Source organism: Leopardus geoffroyi, chromosome B1 (genome assembly GCF_018350155.1).
Source record: "Leopardus geoffroyi isolate Oge1 chromosome B1, O.geoffroyi_Oge1_pat1.0, whole genome shotgun sequence".
Classification (NCBI taxonomy): Eukaryota; Metazoa; Chordata; class Mammalia; order Carnivora; family Felidae; genus Leopardus; species Leopardus geoffroyi.
In genome coordinates, this window is record NC_059327.1 from 96,848,904 (window position 1) to 96,872,448 (window position 23,545).

The 23,545-nt window shown below is 34.5% G+C and overlaps 1 protein-coding gene and 1 long non-coding RNA gene across 6 annotated transcripts in view; one reads left to right on the forward strand and one right to left on the reverse strand.

Annotated features, from left to right (window-relative positions):
• Positions 1 to 1,914, forward strand: part of LOC123592687 — a 71,414-nt gene extending 69,500 nt beyond the window's left edge. For all 4 annotated transcript variants that reach the window (XR_006709914.1, XR_006709915.1, XR_006709917.1 and 1 more), the window contains 2 exons: positions 788 to 1,201; positions 1,734 to 1,914. This is a non-coding gene — a long non-coding RNA (uncharacterized LOC123592687). The remainder of the gene's footprint in view (positions 1 to 787; positions 1,202 to 1,733) is intronic.
• HSPA4L (heat shock protein family A (Hsp70) member 4 like) overlaps positions 1 to 23,545 on the reverse strand; it is a 54,066-nt gene that overhangs the window by 23,849 nt on the left and 6,672 nt on the right. For both annotated transcript variants that reach the window (XM_045467957.1, XM_045467964.1), the window contains exons 3-13: positions 17,086 to 17,143; positions 15,236 to 15,376; positions 13,636 to 13,758; positions 10,156 to 10,255; positions 9,664 to 9,797; positions 7,349 to 7,593; positions 7,128 to 7,204; positions 6,369 to 6,520; positions 5,784 to 5,890; positions 2,549 to 2,682; positions 741 to 940 (exon numbers count right to left, since the gene is read on the reverse strand). In XM_045467957.1, the coding sequence (XP_045323913.1) occupies positions 741 to 940; positions 2,549 to 2,682; positions 5,784 to 5,890; positions 6,369 to 6,520; positions 7,128 to 7,204; positions 7,349 to 7,593; positions 9,664 to 9,797; positions 10,156 to 10,255; positions 13,636 to 13,758; positions 15,236 to 15,376; positions 17,086 to 17,143 (1,471 nt within the window). The remainder of the gene's footprint in view (positions 1 to 740; positions 941 to 2,548; positions 2,683 to 5,783; positions 5,891 to 6,368; positions 6,521 to 7,127; positions 7,205 to 7,348; positions 7,594 to 9,663; positions 9,798 to 10,155; positions 10,256 to 13,635; positions 13,759 to 15,235; positions 15,377 to 17,085; positions 17,144 to 23,545) is intronic.

Here is a 23,545-nt window from a genome sequence, read left to right on the forward strand (position 1 = left end):
TTTATCTGTAAGCTAAAAAGCTAACCATAATACGTGTTTTTAATGGAAATAAAGAAGAATTTAGGAAAGAGGACTCCAAACACACATATGTGTTTAATATAAGGCTATTAAAAAGATGCAAAACCTCTAAAGAGTTTAAAATGTGAAAAGTGTAGATCATTTAAAATTATTCTTTTATGCTTTTATTTAAAAAAAAGTTTACACTGATCCCTACAACAGAACTTTAGAACAAAACCTCAGATTATTTTTGATCATTAAGTATGTTATGACTAAGAAACTATATATAATATTTAGTTTTTCATTTTTTTAAAGTTTATTTATTCTTTTTGAGAGAGATTGTGAGCAAGGGAAGGGCAGAGAGAGAGGAAGACACAGAATGTGAAGCACGCTCGTCTTCAAGCTGTCAACACAGAGCCCAACGTGGGATTTGGACCCATAAACCGTGAGATCATGACCCGAGCTGAAGTCAGATGCTCAACTGACTGAGCTACCCAGGCGCCCCTAATTTTTCATTTTTTAAAGTTTATTTTGAGAGAGACAGAGAGAGTGTGAGTGGAGGAGGGGCAAAGAGAGAAGGAGAGCGAGAGTTGTCAGCACAGAGTCCAATGCAGGGCTCAAACTCACAAAATTGTGAGATCATGACTTGAGCTGAAACGAAGAGTCGGATGATTGAGCTGCCCACGCACCCCTTGAAACTATATATAATATTAGAGGAATCTTGCAATAGGATTTCTACATACCACATCATCTTTGCTTTCATTCTTAAATGAAGTTTCTGTCTCCATAGGAGCATCACTGTGATCCCCGTCTACATTTTGCTTCTCAATTACTGATGCACTGGCCACACTGAAGATTCCATGGATGTTAACACGAACTTTAACCTTCACTTTGGAACTATCACCATCAGACTGCGGAAAGACATTCTGAATAGTGAAGCTCCCTTCAGGAAAAAAGAGCTTTTATCAGCACATGGGCTTCTGATTAACTTATTCAATTTGTTCATTCAATAATTTGACTATTATCATTTTGATGCTGGCAAATAATGATAAAATTATCATCACATCCAGATTAATTACTGTGAGAAAGGCACTGATCCTAGATCACTTTTTTTTTTTTTTTTTTTTTACAGCTTAATAAACTTAATACTAAGTTTCAGAAAAGGTTAAGCAGCCTGACCAAAATCTTTAATGCAAGGACAAAGGTAAGTAGGAATTTCAACCAAGGACAATCTGACTCAAGGCAATGTAATTTTTAAGTATTTTATAATACTGCTATTCTAAAACCAAAATAACAATTCAACTTGAGTTTGAAAACCAAATGGAATTATACTTTTGTTATAAGCTTTGTAACACTATAATCATCTTGGTAATTCATAAATAAAGCAATTTTTATTTGCCCTATAGCAAAATTGCTAAGTTACTCAGATACTAATACCTACAGAGATCATATTAACTTTTCACTTTAAGAAACGTTTTATTTTGAAAAATCTTAATATATAATGATATCCATAGTAGAAAGAGAATACTAGGCAGAAAAACTGAAAACTAAAAAATTTGGTTGACCTTTATTATAGGTTGAATGGAGACTCCCACTCCCACATTAATATGAAGTCCTACTCTCACGTACCTCAGAAGGTGACCTTATTTGAAAAACAGGGTCTAAACAGAGGGAATCAAGTTAAAGTGAGGTCATCAGGGTGGACTTGAATCCAAGACTGGTATCCTTATTTGCAGACAGATACACATACAGGGAGAATGTCATGTGAACATGAAGATGGCCAGCCATCCACAAACCAAGGAGAGAAGCCTGGAACAGATCCTTCCCTCACAGCCCTCAGAAGGAACCCTGTCAACACTTTGATTTCATACTTGAAGCTTCTAGAACTGTAAACAATAAATTCTACTGTTTAAGCCACTCAGTTTGTGGTATTTTGTTACAGAATCCCTAGCAAATTAATTCCACCTTCAATAATTTATTTTTACTGCTTTCAATAACATATTTGAAATATTCACATTGTTCCCTTTCTAGCCTATCAATAAAGCAGTACATACAAAAAATTTAAAAAATTACATATGATTCCTTCTCTTGTAAATGTTATAAAAATCATACTTGTTTTTTATCTAAAAAAGATTACCCAACTAAAATGGATATTACAGTCCCTGATTCTCACTTAATATTGCTCCAATGATACTCGTTCTAGTTGTTGCCAGGGAGCATAAATTTAGAGTCATATACAGTCAGTCTGGCAACACAATTTCAACTTACTACGGAGTCTTTCCATAAAAAATAGCCCTCACCCAAACCTTTCAGGCAGATTACAGAGCATTTTAAATACAGAAGTAAAAACGAATTAAAAAATACTCAAAACTTGCTGTTATTCCAGAAATACTGTGAGCACTAAAAGTTCGTGTTTAGAAAAAGTATGAATATCTTTCTCTAAAAATCCAGTGCTTGGCTGAAATATCAATTTATTTACTTCCTTGATTCAAATATTAATATATTTATAAAAAGCAAAAGTTTATGAAATTTTTTTCTTGAGTTCTCTTACCAATTCGTGGATCAGGATAAGGCACTTCATGTAAATTAGTATAAAATGCTTCTAGTTCAAATGGTTCCTTCTTGTGGAAAGTAATGACTTTTGAGAATGGAGCAGGATGGTTCTTACAAAATACTTCACATTCCCTAAAATGGAGAAAACAGTTAAAAACAAATAGAAAGTTGCATCTGAATCTAATTACAGAATCCATGTCATTCCTAATTCAATAGCAGCAACCGTGAAGACCTCTATGCACAAATATAAAGAAAAAGAATTACTGGTTTGGCTATGAATATGCATTTTGGTAGGTCTATGGCTCCAAGTTTTTAGAATGTCTGTCATAGTATGACAGACAATTCTATCTTATCAAGCAAAGAAAAAATAACTGAGATTAGGTATATTTTGAGGCCAATACACAAGGGCTAGTTTTTTGCTCCCATACGAGGACCAAATGCTATTTATTAGTTTCCAAAATACTTGTTACATATAACACTTTTTATTTTTGCTCCGGTATATAAGTTTGAAATTATTTCCAAATAAAGGTTTTTTTTTTTTAAGGGAGCTAGGGAAAAAACAAACAAACCAAAACGAAAAACAGGACAAGGAACAAGGGGCACCTGTATATCTTTTACCTAGATTTACTACTGTCAGCATTTTATTCCATTTGTTTCATCAACACACTCCGTACGTGTGTATTTTTTTTCTGAATCAATGGAGGGTGTTAACATACATTATGGCTCTTTATCCTTAAATACTTCAGTGTGTACTTCCTAATAGGGATATGCTCTAAAATAATTACAGTACAGCTGTCAACTTTATAAATTTATACTGATACTTTAACATACAATCCATATTCCAATTTTTACAAATGATACAATAATGTCCTTTATTACTAAATAATAAAAAATTTGGGGCGCCTGGGTGGCTCAGTCAGTTAAGCGATTGACTTTGGCTCAGGTCATGATCTCACAGTTCGTGAGTTCGAGCCCCGCGTCGGGCTCTGTGCTGACAGCTCAGAGCCTGGAGCCTGCTTCGGATTCTGTGTCTCCCTCCCTTTCTGCCCCTTCCCTGCTCATGCTCTCTCTCTGTCTCAAAAATAAATAAAAACATTAAAAACAATTTAAAAAAATATTTAATTAAAAAATAATAAATATATTTATTTAATAAAAATAAATAAAAATAAATAATAAATTAATTAAAAAAAGAAAACCTTCCTCTCTGTTAGAGGAGGTTTTAAAACCTACATAACTTGGGGCGCCTGGGTGGCGCAGTCGGTTAAGCGTCCGACTTCAGCCAGGTCACGATCTCGCGGTGCGTGAGTTCGAGCCCCACGTCGGGCTCTGGGCTGATGGCTCAGAGCCTGGAGCCTGTTTCTGATTCTGTGTCTCCCTCTCTCTCTGCCCCTCCCCCGTTCATGCTCTGTCTCTCTCTGTCCCAAAAATAAATAAACGTTGAAAAAAAAAAATTAAAAAAAAAAAAAAAAAAACCTACATAACTCCTATTCCTTAAATAATGTAACAAATAGCTTATAACTATTTGTTTTTAGTGGCCCAGAAACTCACTCTATAATACTGTATTGTCAACCCTAATTATAAGGTTTGAAAATCCCACATTCATGGACCTTTCCCTCTATTCTAGTTTTTAAGGACCTACATTATCTTTTACTTCTTAAAAAAAAATTTTTTTTTAAGTTGTTTTTTTTTTTTTTGAGAGACAGAATATGTGCAGGGGAGGGGAAGGAGACACAGAATCTGAAGCAGGCTCCAGGCTCTGAACTGTCAGCACAGAGCCTGATGCGGGGCTCTAACCCATGAACCATGAGATCATGACCTGAGCCGAAGTCAGATGCTTAAGGGACTGAGCCACCTGGCGCCCCTACTTTCTTATTGTAATCACTAGGATAGATTTACTTTTCAATTTAACTCCTCCATAGGTTTCTTACATAATTTTTTTCTGGATCACTGTATCTTTAACTGAAATTAAGTACTTATTTAAGTAATCTCTACACTCAATGTGGGGTTCAAACTCACAACCCCAAGATCCAGAGTCGCATGGTCTTCTGACTGAGCCAGTCAGGCGCCCATGAAACTAACTTTAAATAACAGCATTTCTTGCCTCAAAATTGACATTAATACATGCCATTTAAATGCTCTGCAAAACATTCAGATCAATCTATTTTTAGAATCTGTGTAAAATTTTAGCTTCTTGGGGTATGAATATATAGAGCAAAGGCAAAAGTTTAAAAGCAACTTAAAACTAAAAAGTTAAAAGCAACTAAAAACAGGTTTATTTTATTATACAAATTATGTCTGAAAAGCAGTCAAATATATTATTTGAAACATAAATTTTTATTTTGGTAGGGAAGCAAGCTATTTAAATCCTGGCCAGTTCATGGAAAATGAAACATAAGTGTCAATAAAAGCATGAAAAGATTGTGGCTCATAGTCAGAAATGCAAATCTAATACCAAAGTACTTATTTTCACTTTCAGAATCTTATGTTTAAAAGCACAGGAGAAAATAAGCTGTAACAGATAATCACAGCAATGCTAAAAGGAATATAAATTAGTATAATCCTTTTAATGAATAATGTTGCAGTACTAGTTATAGTAATGTTCATATCCTTTGGGTCAATTTTAGTCTTATACGGTTATCTTACAGATATACCAAACACAACTAAACAAGGAGATGTGTATGAGGATGTTCTTATTAGCACTGCCTGAAACAGAAAAAAATAAGACTCCAGAGTGTATTGGTTAAATTACGGCACACACGAGTGCTGAGAAAATAGTCACTGTTGACATGGAAAAGTAATATATAACATATTTTAAAAAAACAAGGTGCACTGGAAACACACAGATGATCATGTATGTATTAACAAAGTACATGTTTTTATTTTTGACAAAGAAAATGACTGGAAAGATAGAAACCTAGCTGTTAACAATAGTTACCTCTGTAAAATGTGCTAAGTAGCAGTTGGGGTATGGCAGATGCAGGTTTTTAAATTTTTATATTTCCACCTTGTGATTTTTATTTGAATGTAAGAACGATTTACTTTATAATAAAATACTAATTAAAAATATATCATCATGGTTTATAGATTATATATTATTTTATATAGTTCCTTTCTTCTAACATTATACTTAAAAGTATTTGAGAGTATTAGAAGTGTAAATTCCTCTAGTTGAGAAAATTAGGTTCAACTGGTTATTTACAACAAGCTCTAACAAGGCTTTAAAAGTAACTTACCCAGTTCCATCTTCAAAAGAGGTCTTCCATCTTAATGTGATTGAATAGGGAACAAGGTCTGTTATAGAAAATTCACGCACTTTAAATGCTGGTGAGAGAATCGCACACTGAAAATAAGATGTATACCATATTTAAATCAACAAACACAAAACATACCGCAGGCTACCCTGACTGAAATGCTTAATAAAGTCCTTGTAATAAAATTATGTTTTTAAAATTGTCTTTTGGTAACAGCTAGTTAAAATTTACAAGTGTCAGAGTACTTTTTATGACCTTACAAAATATAAAATATTTTTAAATCTCAAAAAAGAATTTTAAATGTGAATAATTACAAGAATCATAAAGTAAATGTTCTTGCACTACAGTACATACTGTCCTAGGACAGTTTAAAAACATAAATTGGAAAGACACAAGTCTTATTTATCAGAAATAATTTCAATATATTTTTAGCCTGACAAATGGTTGGAACAGATAATACAAAAGGTCCCCTTAGGCCTGTCATCACATTTCTGGCAAAATATACATTCTAAAAAAATCACATTTCTGGCAAAATATACATTCTAAAAAAAGAATTAATAATCATACCTGTAATGCACATCCTCTGGCAACAGCTTCATCAGCATTTAACGTGGTACTTATGTCTTTAAGAAAGAACTTAGTGATTTGTTCTTTCACGGCAGGAATTCGTGTTGCTCCCCCTACAATTTCTATACTACTTATGTCCTCACGTTGCAAGTCTGAAAAACAAAATGTTTTTAATTGAGAATAAGATAGTCTTTATAAAAATATGAACAAAGCCCTTGGAAAGTACTTTTTTTTTTAAGTAGATATCTTATTTGCTCAAAACAAGACTAAATGGAAAGAAGATAAAAACAAATTTTGGAAAAAGGCAAAGCTTAATAAGTAATAATATCCATGTGTCAGCCACTGCACTTGGTCCAGATGACAGATGACATTAAGAACAGACAAGTACCTCATGGGCTCTTCAATTTTATAACTTCTACCTCACAAATACCCACAGAAGGTACTGATTACCAAAAAACCTTAACAAAAAGCAATCATGTTCTCTTTCTACATTTTATTTTCATCTTAGACTTCACTATATGCTTACATGTAAACACCTCCAAATATAACTAGTATTAGACTTATGATGCAAACTAGAACATGAGCCAGGAGTTGCTCTCATAAGCCCAGATTCATATTGCCATTTTCCTCTGTAAAATGAGAAAAACAAATCTTCAAAAAACAAATGAAGTTTTAATTGCTTTTACCATTTCTTACCCCATTAAAGTGAGTTAATGCCATAATACAATTTTGATGGTTAATCTAGTAATTTACACTTACTAGCTTGTTCCATTACTGCTTTTAATGGTGGCTCAACCCTGGTGAAGAGGGAAGCACATAATTGTTCAAACTGAGCCCTGGGGGAAAATGAAATAAAATTCATCATTTTGGGATACAAAAATCAAGTATATCTTCTAAAATTACAGAATGAAAAAAAATCAGACATGATCTAAACATAAAAGTAGCCAACACTTTATTTAAATTGAAAACATACATGGTACCTGTTCATTTTACTAGAAACATCAAGGTCATTCATGAAACACTCAATGTTCAGTGGAAGATCTGATGCATTTGCACTCATTAGCTTCTTCAGTTTTTCACATTCCTGATATAAGCGCAATAAGGCCCGAGAATTTTCTTTCACATTTATCTTATATTTGGTCTTGAACTCCTCACAGAAGTAGTCTACTAAAGCCTCATCAAAGTTCCTGCCACCCAAATATGGATCAAAAGTGGTAGCCAAGACCTATTTAATCAAAACACCAGAACTGAATTTTCAGAAATATAAATGCTTTCACAAAAAGACAAAAAACAAAAAGAAAACACCTTTTAAAATTCAAATAAAACCAAAGCACTTGTCAAAAATCACAGCTGTCAAAACTTCCTATCACTTATACTAATTATCACTTATATTTAGCCAACATACTCACCCACTCTGAATTATCTGCTTTGGGTTGTAGATCCATATATCATAATTATAATTCTATTTCTGAAATAACGGCGTTATTACAATAATTAAAATTTCATTATCTCACATCTGTTCGTTCTACAATGCACTCAACATGTAGGCCAAAAACCAAGTTTAAGAGAGCAAGGAAAGAGTCCTACGCATGTAACCATAACAAAACAGCCAAGAAAAGCCAATCCAAAGATTCAATCTAGGGGTGCCTGGCTCCTATCCGAGGGTTGTGAGTTCAAGCCCCACACTGAGTGTAGAGATTACTTAAAAATAAATCTTAAAAAAAAAAAAAAGATTAAATCTAAAATACTACAATTGGTCAATTTACAGGTCAGGAATTAGGCTTTCTGCCTACTATTAAAAAAAACAAAAACAAAAACCAATTTTTTAAATAAAAATATAGAAGGAACAAAAAAATACATGAAAGACCAGAAAAATAAAATAGAAAAAAAGAGGAAAGACAAGAATTTGATATAATAATATAGCAGAAGGATGGAAGAGGAGCAGACAAGTCACAGAACTTCAACGTTATAACCACTGAAAACACAGGAGCAAGACATCTAGTGGCTCTCCTGAGGATAGAGGGCAAAAATGACTACTTATGCTAGTCACCAGTAAAAAAATAGAACTCCACTGCTGATGTGGTTCATCAGGTTTTTCTCACAAGAATATGTGGTAGAACAACAGTAAACCCTACAGAAGGTTTTAAGTATAATCTCATTGAGAGGTCATCCCACAGACTAGCATGGAGAATCCACGGAAAGACTTCTCCCTAGGTCCAGAACTACCCCGAATTAAATCCAAAACTGTGTTGGTATGTGACTTGTGCCAATGTGCATCCTCCTGGACAGAAGGGCCACAATATGGCTACTCTATGGTATATACCAAAAAGGAAAGCAAATGTTTTTCAGTTAAAATTCAAGACTAAATACCAAAGATTAAACTAATTTACTAATTCATTATGAGTCATTTCCCTTGAGTTTTCTCAAGTTTTTACAAGGATGTTACTATAAACTATGAGACAAAAGGCTCTAAAAGGTGTTGGATAACCCAAAGCAGTTCATCTTCTAAGTAAATTCTATACATGTGAATAAATGGAGAGAGAGAGAGAACGAGAACGTAAGTATGGATAAGATAATCAACATAAAAATGAATATAAAATCAAATAGAGGGGTGTCTGGGTAGCTCAGTTGGTTAAGCATCTGACTTCGGCTCAGGTTATGATCTCACAGTTTGTGAGTTCAAGCCCGCATAGGGCTCTCTGCTGTCAGTGCAGAGCCCGCTTAGGATTCATTCTCTCTCTCTCTCTCTCTCTCTCTCTCCCCCCCCCCCCCCGCCTTCCCCACTCATGTGCATGCACACTACTCTCTCAAAAATTAAACATTTAAAAAATAAATAAATACAAACTATAAAATGGTAAGCACTAGAACTAAACAATGGCACACTACAGAAACTTATGATTAAAACTCTTGGATAGGAAGGTTTACAAAAACAAATAGAATCATTTTAGAAAGTGTTTCCTAAATGTATTTATGGATAGGGTGTACTTAATGCTCCCTGATAGCTGCTTAACACCTTGACAATAAAAATAGCCAATACATATTACAGGATCTACTCTATGGCATTCTAAGCATTTTATATATATTAACTCATTTGTCCTCAAAAATTCTGAGGAAATTCCTGGTACTATCCCCTTATGTGTAGAGGCTGAGATTTAAGGAGGTTAGTAACTTGCTCAAGGTCACAATTTTTAAGTGGCAGAGCCAGGATTTAAACTCACGCACTAAGGTTCTCTATATAGTCTTACATGCTCTTAACCATTAAACTTAATACATAGCAAATCATTTATTTACTTACTTTAAGTTTTCCTTTGTTAAAAGCACAAACCGAGACCTGGTAGGCAGAATGTCCCATATCAATAAATATTACATTTCTTGGTTTCTCATCTAATGGGGGAAGATCCTGTTTATAAATTCCATATGCTAGTGCCACTGTGTAAGAACAAAGAAATTAGGTTAATGTCAAGATAGCAATCACGTGGAAAACAAGATATAAGTCACTTTGATGTTGCACTTTAACACACAGAAGAATATAAATATTAATTTCAAGGTAAATTAACATTTCATCACTTGATTTTTATTTCTTTTCTACCCATAACTCTGTAACATAGATGATTCTTATTGCGAACAGAAGACACGTTTAACTTCTGCCAAAATACTGTACTCCTAAACAAAAGGTTACAGGAACTAGTACATAATAGAGTTAAAAGAAAGAGAAATGTTTTATATTAATTAGAAAAAACTAGAACGGTATTTTTCTGACAGTGATTTTAAATTCCAAAGTGCTCACCTGCTGTAGTTTCATTCATCAACCTTAAACAATTTAAACCTGCAACCTGGGCTGCAGCCATCACAGATCTTCTCTCAGCATCAGTGAAAAAGCTAGGAATCTGGTATTTTAAAACACTAATATATTAGTTTGATGTAACAGATTTTAAACATTTCATCAATTAAAAATGTAAAATAAATGTAATAAAATTTACAGCTTAAGGCAAAGAATGGTGTTCTAATAAGAAAAAAATACTAGTTTAAATAAACAAGAAAAAATACTAGTTTTCTTTCTTTTTTTTAAAGTTTGGCAATTTCTATACTATCAAGTGTTGACCTAAAGTATGAACACAAATTTAAAGCAATTAATAAGATGGTATAATGCAGTGTTTCCAAATATGTTCAATAAATCCTTCTTGTGTTGGTTGGCTCTATGAAAAAAAATATGTTGGTTCATCTTTAACAATGAAAGGCTGAAAACCCAAGACTATTAAAACGAGATTGATTAACTACATCATGGTAAATCCATATAATGGAATCCTACGTGGCTGTTAGAATCAGGCAGATATGAATTGTCATGGAACAGTATCTATACTACATTAGAAAAAAGGACATGTGTAGCATGATTTTTGTGTAGGTATAGGCTACTCAGAAAAATACAATACCCAAAGGTTTACAATGGCTATGATCTCAAAAGGAGGGGGGAACTATACTGCAGGAGATTTACAAGGAACATACGTTTCTTTTAAAATCAACAAAAAACATTAACTATATTACTATTAAAACATAAACTGAAACTCAAATTTATAGTTAAGATTTACATAGTTCTAGGGGTTCCTGGGTGGCTCAGTCGGTTAAGCATCTGACTCTTGATTTTGGCTTATGATCTCATGGTTCCTTCGTTCAAGCTCTGCACTGACACCTCAGAGCCTGCTTGGAATTCTCTTTCTCCCTCTCTTGCTGCCCCTCCTGTGCTTGCTCTGTGCCTTGCTCTGTGTCTCTTATTCTGTGTCTCAAAATAAGTAAACATTAAAAAGATTTACCTAGTTCTATCAAACTAAGAAGCTCTTTGATTTGTGTCTACAGACAGATTTCTAAGAAGCTAATTAAGTATACTCATGTACAAAATGACTTGGGGCTCTTCCAATTTTAAGTAAATTGTCTCCTCCAATTTTATTGCTTTATGAAGTTAGAAATTTCATTTAACTCCTATTAACAACAGGAAAAGAACTTGAATTTCAATAAACTTGTTTATCCTAATTTGGTATTATCCTTCTGACAAAAATCTAAATTATAACACAGGCTTCATTTAATACTCATGGAGCACTTACGTACTAGGTACTTTTCTAGCCACTTAGGGATATAGTAGTGCATAAAGCAGAAAATACTTCCCCTGGTGCAGTTCACAATGAGTCTACTGCATCAACTACAAAGTAAATAATGGCTGAGAAGTTCATAATGTTCTCTTCTGACACTAATTTCTGATGTGAAAATGTTATCAAGTATAGTTAATAGGGATGGATTTGAATTTAAGATGGATTTTTAAAACTGATACCACTTTGATGCATACTTTCAAGTGGCAGTGTAATGGAAAAATTATAAGCAGAGGCTTGGGAATGAACTATCTGGGTTTGATTTCTGGCTCTACCACTTATCAGCTCTGTTGATTTGGGGCAAGTTAACATCTCTGTGTCTCAGTTTCTTCACCTGTACAACTAGAGTTAAAAATATCCTATCCTGTGGGTGCTTGGGTGGCTCAGTTGGTTAAGTGTTCAACTTTGGCTCAGGTCATAATCTCATGATATTCATGAGTCCGAGCCCCACATAGGGCTTTGCGCTGAAAGCTCAGAGCCTGGAGCCTGCTTCAGATTCTGTGTCTCCCTCTCTCTCTGCCCCTCCCCTGCTCACACACTGTCTCTGTCAAAATAAACAAACATTAAAAAAAATAAAAAAAAAAAATCCTACCCTCACAGAGTAGTTCTGAGGATTAAATGAGTTAATACACATTAAGTGCCTGTAACAGTGCCTGGCCAATGGTAAACTATTATTTGCTATTACTAAGTGGCTGGAAAACAAAATACTAAGCTCCATTATTTTTCTCTCAAAAAAGTTCTAAATCCCTATAAAAAATCTAATTACTAAATTCACTGAAGAGTTCATAATCTGGTTCTTTTTTTCTGGTAACATGAGACTCTTGAACTTTTATAGTCAAAGTCAATAGTATTAAGAATACATTCACATTTAGGTGATGACAAGTAACTTAAAAAAGTTATCAATATATAATATGATCTCAAGGGATAGAGTAAATGATGAAATGTTTGAAGAAATCCCTTAAAAAAGACCTTTTCTTTCTGAAAAATATACATGATCTCACTTACATGTGGAATCTACAAAAGTTGAATTCACAGAAGCAGAGAGTAGAGTGGTGGTTATGACCTAGGAGGTGGAGGAAATGGGGAGATACTGGCCAAAGAGTACAAAGCTTCAGTTATACAGAATGAATATATTCTAGAAATCTAATGTACAGCCCATGGTGTCTAAAGTTAGTAATATTGCTATTGTATATTGGAAATCTGTTAATAAAGTACATCTCAGGTGTTCTTGCCACCAAAAAACCAAATACAAAACAAAAAAAAACTACATGAGATGGGTATGTTAATTAGCTCAACTGCAGTAATCATTATCATTTCACTATGTGTATGTGTGTCAAAGCATCATGTTGCACGCCTTATCTGTAAACAATTGTTCTTTTAAGGAAGGCACAAGGGAATTCTGGGGAGTGATAAATATTTATTGTACTGATAGTGATTGATGATGGTTTTGTGTAAGCATATCGAAATTTCTGAAAGTATAACATGTTAAATATATCCAATTTTTTTAAAAAAGAATTTTTCTTTTTGATACAGAACATATATTATCTCAAATACCTAGCTGGAAATTTTCAACTTTGCCATAAAATGTTAAGGTCCCTACAGGTGAGAAGTTAATGGCGACCAGGAAAGATTCTTAGGGGTAAGTGGGACAGGTATAGCAGTCACTAATCACATACATAGGTTTTTTTTAAGATTCGCTGATTATCACAATGGACTTTAGGGGAAACTCAATCCTAAACTTTATCAAATAAGGTGGGCTTTTTAAAATGTAAAAATAAAAATGGATTTAGATTATTCACGGTACGCCTGGGTGGCTCAGTCGGTTGAGTGTCCAACTTGCACTCAGGTCATGATCTCACAGTGTGTGGGTTCAAGCCCCGCGTCGGGCTCTGGCCTGACAGCTCAGAGCCTGGAGCCTGCTTTGGATTCTGTGTCTCCCTCTCTCTCTGCCCCTCCCCCATTCATACTCTGTCTCTCTGCCTCTCAAAAATAAACGTAAAAAAAAAATTTTTTTTTTAAAAGAATAGATTATTACTAAATAAGAGTAAAGGGAAGAAAAATATTTCAACATAAAATTAATATATTGGAAAGTGTGATTTAAAAGTATTCATTATTGAAGTAAAACTTACTGAAATCACACAGTCAGCCACTGGTTTCTTCAAAGCATTTTCTGAAGTCTCTTTAAGTTTGGCCAACAGCATTCCAGTAACTTGCTCAATTGCAAAAGGTCTCTCTTCTTCTAGGTACCGCACCTAAAACCACAAGTTGAGATATTTATTAAGTCATTTATTCATCCAACATGTACATCTACTCTATACATGATGGATAAACAAAAGTGAAAAAAGGTAGTCTTTGCCCATGGAAGTTATATTCTGAAAAGATTATTCTAATATTACAACCTCTTATTTCTAAAGTTCAAGTGCCTTATACAGATTATATTAAACAAATTGTTTTCAAAAATGTCTTCCTGTGTTAGATCCCCACCTCTCACAAAAGCAATTTTTATTCACTTTATTCACTTTCCAAGCACATAATGAATAAGAAAAAGATCAAATAATCTTTCTTTTGAAAGTCAGAACTCTTCCTGGGCTTAAAATGAAAGCTTTTGTTTTACAATTTTAGGGAAAGGAAGGAAAAAGAAAATTTCTTATTAAAAAAAATCAAATAAAAGAGGGATGCCTGGGTGGCTCAGTCAGTTGAGCATCTGACTCAATTTTACTCTATTAACACTAAACTCCAGGGGCGCCTGGTGGCTCAGTCGGTTAAGCGGCTGACTTCGGCTCAGGTCATGATCTCGCAGTCCGTGAGTTCTAGCCCCGCGTCGGGCTCTGTGCTGACAGCTCAGAGCCTGGAGCCTGCTTCAGATTCTGTGTCTCCCTCTCTCTGACCCTCCCCTGTTCATGCTCTGTCTCTGTCTCAAAAATAAATAAACGTTAAAAAAAAAAAATTAAAAACAAAACACTAAACTCGAAGAGTTACGAAGAGCTTCTCTCTCAAGTAGCACAATCTATGTGTGTTATATTTTGTGCCATATTCATCTGTATGAATTATGTGTCAGTACTTCACTCCATCTTATGGCTAAATAATATTCCATTGTATAGATACATTTTCTTTATCCACTCAACAGCTGATGAACACTTGGGTTGTTCCCACTTTTTGGCTATTACGAATAATGCTACTGTGAATAATCATGTGCAAGTTTTTGTGTGCACATATCGTTCAATTCTCTGGTGTATACAACTAAGTGAAAATGCTGGGTCACATGGTAACTCTATGTGTTTTGAGGTATTTTGTTAGTTTTTGAAAAATCAACAGAAACATGTTTTGTTAACCAATCTATAACTTACTGTCTCGGGATGTAGAATTAAAAACCAAGAATCCATCTCTCACTTTGAAGAAGTTTGCTTTAATATAGCAATTAATATAGCTTTGGGGTCTATTTTTCTAAATCACTTATGCCTCTGCCTTTATCGCTTGAAATTGAAAACAGTTCACTTCTAAAAGTTCTCCAAATAATGATCATTTTTTCTTGACAATAAAAGTACTGTTTGGATTTAAAAGGTTATCTAATTAGAATTTTTTTGCACTCACTAAATATTACAACAAAAACTGTCTATACCTTGGTACGTGTGTACTGTGTCCAGACAAAAAAAGTTAAATTACAAATAGGAAATATTGTATTTGTTTTCTTGAATTTAAATGTTTGTACTCTGGGAATATAAAGCTTACCTTAACTCCTGCACTTCCATTAGGCATCTTCTGCAGCTCATAAGGAAGCCTGATCCTTTCAGTTTGCACAATGGGATCATCAAAGGATCGCCCATGAAGCTTTTTGAAGCCATGAATTGTATTTCTTACATTCGTGACTATCTGTTGACAGTAAACACTTTTCTTTATCAATTACTTAATGAATGCAAAATGAACACTATGCTATACTTTTAAACCACCAATTCTACACATTTAAGTTTAGAATTACACACAATCATTCATTTATCTGCCTTCCAGCTACTAGTAAAATTATACAGTAAGAATGTGTGCACCTTAGGGGTGCCTGGATGGCTCAGGTGGTTGAGCATCGGATTCTCTTGATTTTGGCTCAGGTCACAATCCCAGGGTTCTGCAATTGAGCCCTGCATTGGGCTCCTTAAGACTGTCTCTCCCTCTGCCCCTCTTCCCCGCTCATGCTCTCTCTCTCAAAAATAAAATAAAATTTTTAAAGAATGTATGCATCTTAACTATTGCTCCTCAAATTATCCTATCCTAGGAATGTAGACTCAAAATTAATGTTTTCAAAAAAGAACAGAAGTGTAAAGGTTTTCAAATAATAGTGAAAATCAATCTACAACTCATCTCTATGGTTTCCCTCAACACTTTTGCTTTAAGTGAATTAGTACTTTTTATTTCCTTCCACTTTCATTACTGTGTTTTTATTGAAACTGTTCCTTATTGCACAAATTTTCTTTTCTTCTCTGTGAAATTTCTCATTGTTGAGAACTGCTCCAAGGCTAGTAAATTTAAACTTTTTATGGAGCATGATGCTAAATTAAAGTGTCTTAATTTGTAAATGGCTTATATTTTAGGAAAGTAATTTTTTCTTAACTAGAACATGTAGTGCAAACTATAGAATATTACTGAGATCCAGTTGTTGTCCTCTTAGTTAAAGCCAAATAGATCTTGCTCTTCAATTACGAGATAAATGCTACAGGGATGCTCAATTACCACATTGGTCTCTTTACAGGAATAACTTTAGTTTGCTTTCTTCAGAGACTCTGATATCAATCATACAACTTAGAAGATCAAACAGAATATGAAATGTAAACTTTAGTGAAGAAGTCATTTTGAAACAAACTCAACATTTGTTTACATACAGTATGAAAGTGGAAGAGAAGATAAACAGTTTCATATATAGGCCAATTAGAAGACAACCTTGACAAAATCTTAAGCAGAAATTCCTAGATAAAGGAGTTAATTACTCCTACAAAGTCATGAGGGAAAAAAGTCCCATTAAAGTTATTTTATGAGGAAAAAACCCAGGTACACATTAAAATGTAAGAAGTAATTGTTAAGGGCTTTTGGTTTAGGGAAATAAAGTCCAAGGAAAATGAACCTGTAATAAGGAATATTAAAAGTAAATGTTCCACTTACAAACACTTCAGAAGCCTAGAAATATGATACTTAAACTGATTCCATGTAAAGTAGCTACATTGGGTTACTCTGGAAATTAGTTGTTCCATCTTTCCTACCTTCTTTTTGCAGTAAGACATCACTTACTTATTGAAGTGTATATACTAGATAGGATACCACCTCATAGAAAAGTGACCATACAGGGAAAAAGTGGTGTCATAGGGTAGCAACATCCTAACTTCACAATTCTAAAAAGACTTTTTTTCTTTTTAATAAAATTTAAGAAATATTTTGCAACCCCCAAAGCAAAATATATCTATTAAAATACAAAGACATCAAGGTCTGTCCAATTTCCCTTCCTCTTTTTTCACTCTTAACTACATAAAGTGGAAGCTTAATTACCAAGATTCCATTAATTCTTCCTGTAAGTCAAAACATCTACATTAACAATTTACCTGGCTCTTAGCTGCATTTCCAATGGCTCGAGTTCTCGATCCCAAAGATATACATGCCCTAAATGGGAGAAAAACACAAAGTTTATTTTCAGTGTAGGTTTACATTAATATGCCATTATTCTGCTTCTCCTTATGAAAAAATGAATTAAATGGATTAACATAATCATGTATATTCTAAAAATAGATTAATGAACATCAGAATTTTGCATATTTTTGTTTCATAAGTAATGGAACAGTGGTCAGAATAAAGGTTAGAATTTTCAGAATAAATGCTAATACCTGGGGATGCTATGTTGGCCCCCAAAATTATTTTTCAAATTCTACTGGTTATGACCTACTAAAAAAATTAACTGAGTTCACTAAGGCCAGGTTGAATGAATCTAAATCCAGGCTCTATAATCTTGTAGAAATTACCTAACCATTATTAGTCTCCGTTTCCCATCTGGAAGATAATGATGATAATAATACCTACTCACAGAGTTGTGTGAGGATTAAATGACTATAGACAATGCTTTGAACACTATCACTGCTATTTTTTTATTACTGTATTTAGATATAATTCTAAGGCAAATGTAGAGCAATATTTTCATCAAAATATTATTTCATGTTAAAATTCAAGAAAGTGTTTCTATGATTTTAGTTGTAATTACAGGTAATTATTCACTCAACCAATAAATATTTACAAGCATTGTGGCATACTAGCTACCATCACTGCTGCTGGAGAATTTATAGTTTACTGAAAAAAATCAACATACAGAACTGTGATACACTAACAAAAAAGAATAATTACTTCTTTATGATTAGGCTTAGGAAAAGCAAGTAAAAGAGGTGATTTGTGAATTAAGATTTGAAAGACAAAACATTTTAATAGCCATCTGTCTTGTTCAAAAGGACATTTCTGGTATGTAAGTATACATCTATTCTCAATATGATAACCAGAGTGATCCATTTAAAGACTAAGGTCATGAAATTCCCCTGCTGAAAATCCTCCAATGGTGTCTTGTCTCACAAAGCAAAAGCTTAAGTGTCCCCAACAGCCAATAAAGTCCTTTCTGGTCTGGTCCTTGGCTGCTCTACCTTGTAGCTTCAATCTAGGTACACTGGTCTCCTTGTTATTTCTAGAATAGGGCAAGCACACTTCTTCCTCAGGTCCTTTGTACATGCTGTCCTCTATTTCTGGAACACTTCTAAATACACCCATATGGCTTGCACTCACTCTCACTTTTTTCAGGTCTCTGCTCAAACATCAGCTTATAATTAACATCTTTCCTATCTTCTATAAATAACATTTTCTGCTCCTCCCAAACATATACATCTCCTCTGTTTACCCAATTTTATTTTCCTGCAAAATGTATCACCATCTGATACAATTTATTTACTGACTATATCGCCACATGATAGGGCATGAACTCCATGAGGGCAGATAATGCGTGCCCCATTCCCTTGATCTCCACTATCCAATATGGCAGCCATTAGCTATATGTGTGGCTAAAGTTTAACCAAAATAAAAAATTCAGTTCCTCAACATTATTCGCATTTCAAGTGCTCAACAGCGAACTTTCAAGGGCTTAACAGGCATAAGTGGCCGGTGGGTATACAGAGAACAGAATACACACAGAACAAAAAAGATATACAGTAGAATACAAAGTTCTACTGTATAGTACTGGCTTTGATCATTATCTGGCAATATACTAAAGACACTTATTGAATGAATAGAAAGATGGCTCCTAAGGGTAATGCGTATTTAGAGACTAGGGGGAATACAACTTGGCAGTTTCATTTGACATTGTGATAGATACTTTCAGGATTAGATTATACAGGGCCTCAAATGACAGATTATAAATTTGAAATTTATCTCAGTAGGAAAAGGGAATTCATTAAAGTCTTCTGAACAATGAAGAGAACATTTCTTACCCATATGTAAGACAAAAAAAAAAAAAAAAAAAAAAGAGGAAAAAATCCCAGAACAGTGTTGTTGTTGTTTATTTAAACATTTATTTTTGAGATAGACAGAGAGTATAAGCAGCAGAGGAACAGAAACACAAGGAGACACAGAATCCAAAGCAGGCTCCAGGCTATGAGCTGTCAGAACAGAGCCCAACATGGGGCTCAAACCCACGAACTGTGAGATCATGACCTGAGCCGAAGTCAGATGCTTAACCGACTGAGCCAGCCAGGCGCCCCCCAGTACAGTGTTTAAGGGTTGAACAATACACTGTTATATTGGGGACTACTGCATTTTAAATAAAGGAGGGCAGTTAAGTTCATTTAGTTAATTTAACAGATTCTGGTTGAGTAATTATGCTTGGCACTCTTGTTAGAGGGGGAAAAATCGTGGTTTTGGCTCTTGGAACTTACAAGTGCTATGGACTCACAAATGAAAGTAAACTAGGTGCTACAAAAGAAGGTATACATAGTGCCATAAGAGTACATAACAGGGGTGCCTGTCTGGCTCAGTTGGTTAAATGTCTAACTCTTAGTTTAGGCTCAGGTCATGATCTCGAGGTTTGTGAGTTTGACCTCTGCATCAGGCTCTGTGCTAACAGTGCAGAGCCTGCTTGGGGTTCTCCCTCTCCCTCTCTCCCTCCCTCTGCTAGCACTGTCTCTGTCTCTCTCAAAATAAATGAACAAACTTAAAAAACAAAAAAACAGTAGGTAACAGAATTGACCTAGAGGAGGAGGATCAGGAAAGGCTTACCCAAGGAAATGATGAGATTTGGAGGAAGAGTAAATGATAAGGGGGTGGAAGTAAAGGAGATTTGGCAGAGATCATTTTGGCCATAGTGTGACCTGATGGGACAAAGGCTACAAGTTACCAGTAATCTTTATTCAGGGTGATGGCAGTTGAGATAGGGAGAGAAGGAATTAAGAGATACTTAGGAGGTAAAACTCAAAGGACTTGGTGACAGACTGTATCTTCACTGTCCAATATGGTAGCCACCAGTCACATGTGATGTGACTGGTATGATTTGAAATGTACTCATTTTAGGTGCGAAAACATACTCTGGACTTTGAAGATGTAGTATTTAAAAAGGAATATAGGGGCACCTGGCTGGCTCAGTCGGTTAAGCATCCGACTTCGGCTCAGGTCATGATCTCACAGTTCGTGGGTTCTAGCTCCGTGTCAGGCTCTGTGCTGACAACTCAGAGCCTGGAGCCTGTTTCAAGTTCTTTGTCTCCCTCTCTCTCTGCCCCTCCCCTGTTCACGCTCTGTCTCTGTCTCAAAAATAAACAAACATTAAAAAAAAAAAAATTAAAAAAAATAAAAAGGAATATAAAATATCTCATTGATTTTAAAATACGGAAATAAGATTCTGGATATATAGAATTAAATCAAATATATTAAAATTAATTTCACCTGTTATCTTTTTAATGTAACTACTAGAACATTTATGCATGTGGCTAACATTTTTACTGAACAGTGCCAAAACAGGTAAGAGCTCTGAAGAGGCAAGTATCAAGACTAATGTCTAGGTTTCTCATTTGGATACGAGGGTAGAGAGTGGTGCCATTTAAAAAAAAAAATTTTTTTTTAATGTTATTTTTGAGAGAGAGAGAGAGAGAGAATATGCAAGCGAGGAAGGGGCAGAAAGAGAGGAGACACAGAATCCAAAACAGGCTCCAGCCTCTGAGCCGTCAGCACAGACCTGACACGGGGCTTGAACTCACAAACTGCGAGATCATGACCTGAGCCAAAGTTGTGGATGCCCAACTGACTCAGCCACCCAGGTGCCCCCAGAGGGCGCCATTTAATGAGCCAGAAAACACTGTGAGAAGAACAGGTTTGAGGATGGACCATCACGAGTGCTAATTTGGATATGCTGAGATTGAGGTACATTTGAGACATCCAAGCAAATCATCTTCCAAATAATTCAGTTCAACATAGTCCCCAACAGAAGAGATTTTGCATACCCAATATGGTTATCTATGTGGATGGTTGGCATTCCATCCTTCAGTTCATCAGAGAAAATATGGATTTGCCATCTCTTAGACTACTTTATTATAATCTTTCTCTCAATTCCATTATTTGAACACACTTATGAACATTTAAAATTTTTCAATACTAGGCTACCATCACTTGAGTGTACCAAAAATCTTATTCAGTTGATTTTTAAGAACTTACCTTCTGTTAGAACAGTAGTGTCAAATAACATTGATTCAACTATAATTTAGTAAGTGCTAGATTCTTTGAACTATGCTGCACACATACCACTTCACAGAAAAACTGAACAGTGAGTTTCCATTATTATTCTCTGAAGTTAAAAGACAACTTTAAAGTTGAAACAATTTAATGTTATAGTTTGAAAATACCCAGTTACCATATGCAGAAAACCTTCCTCACATAGCTAAAAGGCTTCAAATTCCTTCAATTTCTTTCAAAAAGATTTTTGAATGCAATCATTAAACAAATACTTGCTAAATATTTTCAGAAAAATAAAAATACCTAGTATCTCTCAAAACTTTTACCTGACTTTACTAACACCAAGGGAAATAAACACATTATACCACACTTCAGCCTACATAAGTGTTTTTATAAAGTAGTTTCAAGAGTTTAATATTCAATAGTTTACCCAAATGTATACCGCAATAATTTATTTATATTATACTTTCTATGGTTTATTTCAACTCTTTAGAAATTCCATTTTATACTTAAAATCAAACAAAAAAATAGAGGGTTTACGATGCCCCTTAAATCTTTATTTTTTTTAATTTATTTTTTTAATGTTTGTTTATTTTTGAGACAGAGAGAAACAAAGCATGAACGGGGGAGGGTCAGAGAGAGGGAGACACAGAATCTGAAGCAGGCTCCAGGCTCCGGAGCTGTCAGCACAGAGCCTGACGAGGCCTCGAACTCCTGGACTGTGAGATCATGACCTGAGGGGAAGTCAGACGCTTAACTGACTGAGCCACCCAGGCACCGTGCCCCTTAAATGTTTACTTTCCAATGTGATATTGCCACCCTAGCGGTAGTCCCAGATTCTCAGAGAATGCCAAAAATTCTAAACAAACAATGTCTAAATGTCCTATGTCACTAAATGTCCTATGTCACTTTCAACAAAGGAGGGGTATAAAAACCAAATGACAGGTGTTACTTTAAGAAAGCTGTAATTGTATCTTCCCTTAAAACTAAAGGTTAACTTTCTTTCTCTCTTATAAAGTCTATTTTTATAAGGCCAAAACCAATCAGGTTGGAGAAAACACATACTGTCAACAGACTATGAGACTTCTCATTCTCACCTAAGAGGTCCATACTCTTTAAATTTGTTTACTTCTTTGTCAATCTCCACTAAGAATTCAAAGCCTCTTGATTTTACCACTTTGATTTAAAAAATAGCCCTATTTAAAAAATTTTCAGCTTTCCCTTGGCAATTTCCCTAAGATCACAATTATTATCAAGCACATGCTAAGAAAACAATGGCTGAATTAATGATGATATGAGAGGGCAATCAACTGGTTTAAATCAGGGGCTCCTGAGATGGCAGTAGCACCCTTCCCCCATCCCCCCAACTCCTCACTCCCAGACAGACAACCAAAAATGCATCTTTAGATATTGTCAGATGTACCCTAAGAGGCAAAATCTCCAACTGAGAACCACTGCTTTATAGCATCATTTTCCAAATACTGTTCTGTGGAATATAATTCCTTGGAGGTTCAAATAAATTGAGGAAAACATTCTTTCCTTGGAATGTTTCAATGCCTATAAACAAATTAACAGATCTGAGAAGTTTTGCTGTAAAGAAAACATCTGGTTATTATTTCCCAAGGTTAACTATCTGGAAAAAAAAACTGCCCTAGAAGGAAGTGGGGGAGGAATATTCTCAAAAGAACTTATGGTTGCCATTTGCTTTCTAGCTTGCTACTTAGAAAAATAAGACTCCTAGGCATATATGATTTAGTAATCACAAAAACTTTCCAGTCTTTCAATATGGTCAACGGATAAAAAATTTTTAACATATAAAAAATAAAAATTTAATTCCAAATGCTTTTAGTATATGTGCCTAGTTCATAAATAAATTGGTTCACAACTTGAAACTATTAACAGAAATCACATGAACACTTACAGTTGACTCTTGAACAATGAGGGAGTTAGGGGTGCTGAATCACTGCACAGTTGAAAATCCATGTATAATTTTTGACTCCCCACTTAACTACTAATAACCTACTGCCTTAGTGGTAACAACTGATTAACACATATTGTGTGTTATATGTATTAAACACTGTATTCTTACATTAAGCTAGAGAAAAAGAAATATTAAGAAAATTATAGGAAAGAAAAAATATATTCATGGTAGTGTACTGTATTTGTCAAAAAAAAGTCCACATTAGGTGGGGTCATGCACAGTTCAAACCCATATTGTTCACGGGTCAACTATACATAGGAAGACATATTTAAAAAGCTAATTAGTCATATTAAATAAGATATATTTAACTGAAAAGCTGATTATCTTAAAATTCAACA